This window comes from Bison bison, unplaced genomic scaffold (genome assembly GCF_000754665.1).
Source record: "Bison bison bison isolate TAMUID 2011002044 unplaced genomic scaffold, Bison_UMD1.0 scf7180017864289, whole genome shotgun sequence".
NCBI lineage: Eukaryota > Metazoa > Chordata > Mammalia > Artiodactyla > Bovidae > Bison > Bison bison.
In genome coordinates this window covers 10,661,835-10,663,357 of record NW_011494861.1, presented here as the reverse complement: position 1 = coordinate 10,663,357, position 1,523 = coordinate 10,661,835, and the positions used below count along the sequence as shown (strand labels likewise).

The 1,523-nt window shown below is 64.0% G+C and overlaps 1 protein-coding gene across 1 annotated transcript in view; it reads left to right on the top strand.

Moving 5' to 3' along the window:
• Window positions 1-1,523, top strand: part of SKI (SKI proto-oncogene) — a 56,438-nt gene extending 54,915 nt beyond the window's left edge. Inside the window, 2 exon segments of the mRNA XM_010850215.1 lie at window positions 11-241; window positions 691-1,523. Coding sequence (XP_010848517.1) covers window positions 11-241; window positions 691-879 — 420 coding nt within the window. The 3' untranslated portion in view covers window positions 880-1,523.

Sequence of the window (1,523 nt, the reverse complement as noted above, 5' to 3'; positions counted from 1 at the left end):
CTCACCCCAGGAGCTGGAGTTTCTGCGCGTGGCCAAGAAGGAGAAGCTGCGGGAGGCCACGGAGGCCAAGCGCAGCCTGCGGAAGGAGATCGAGCGGCTCCGTGCGGAGAACGAGAAGAAGATGAAGGAGGCCAACGAGGCGCGGCTGCGCCTGAAGCGGGAGCTGGAGCAGGCACGGCAAGCCCGCGTGTGTGACAAGGGCTGCGAGGCTGGCCGCCTGCGGGCCAAGTACTCGGCCCAGGTGCGCAGGGAACTGCGGGAGGCAGAGGTGGCTGGCGCGCCCTTGACATCTCAGGGTCCCTCCCTTCCTTACCAGGCCGTCTGGGTGTGGGGAGCTGCTCGGCTTTGGGCCTGTCCTCCATGGGGTGGTGGTGTGGCCCCAGGCTCTACTCTCCTGTCCTGGAGGAGGGCTGAGCTCACCTTCACATGCCCGTGAATGTCTTAGCCGGTCCCCATTGGCCATGCTGCCATCTGGGGCCGGGGCTGAGCAGCAGGCTCCCAGGGGTGGGGGGTGGGTCGTCCCCTGTCTCAGGGTCTCTGGAGACGGTGCTGGTCCTTCTACTGAGCTCACCAGTAGGTCCAGTGGGTGGCGTGGGAGGCGAGTGTGTGATGGGCCGGAGGGTAAGCCCAGGGCCAGGGCAGCAGCAGGGTGGGTGGGGAGCAGCTGGCTAATGCAGGCGTCCCTTTCAGATCGAGGACCTGCAGGTGAAGCTGCAGCATGCAGAGGCCGATCGTGAGCAGCTGCGGGCTGACCTGCTGCGAGAGCGGGAGGCCCGGGAGCACCTGGAGAAGGTGGTGAAGGGGCTGCAGGAGCAGCTGTGGCCGCGGCCCCACTCCGAGGCTGCAGGTGGCGAGAGCACGGCCGAGCTGGAGCCCTAGCCGAACCCACTGTCTGCTGTGCAGGGCGGATGCCGCAAGGCGGGCGGGCGGCGGGCTTGGGGCTCCGTGCCAGCGGGACGCCCCCCTCCAGTCCTTATAGCACAACGTCTTACTGTGCCTAGAACCAAGCAAGTGTTTGGAACCACATACTTTTGGAATCCACTGCAAAATTTTCTACTGGCCAAGTTCAAGCGTGCAAGCCGGTTCCCAACTGCCCCAGAGACGAGGGCAGCTCGGTGGTTGTGGCTGGCCCTCCGCTTGCCGGAACGTTCTAACATTTACACTTTTGTTATAAGCTATTTAAAACCAATAAGGAGACTTGATATTCAGAAAAATCAACACGTTTTTTAATGACTAACTTTTAAAAGCCCCACCCACACGTGATGCCCCCCGAGGACCCACTTGGGAGCTGGGGCCCCGTCCTGCCCCTCGAAGCCATCGCAGCTCGTCTGCACCCGCGGCCGCGTGACCACACGAAGGGTTTTTCTCCAGAGTCTATTTTTTCAGCGACAAGAACCCGTCTCCCGCACTGTCGGGGGAGGACCCGGGGAGTGCCGCGCACGCGAGCTGGAACACTGCCGCCTTACCCGCCTACCGCCACCGCAGGGGCGTCCGCAGGGGCGTCCGCAGGGGTGCTCGGGCGG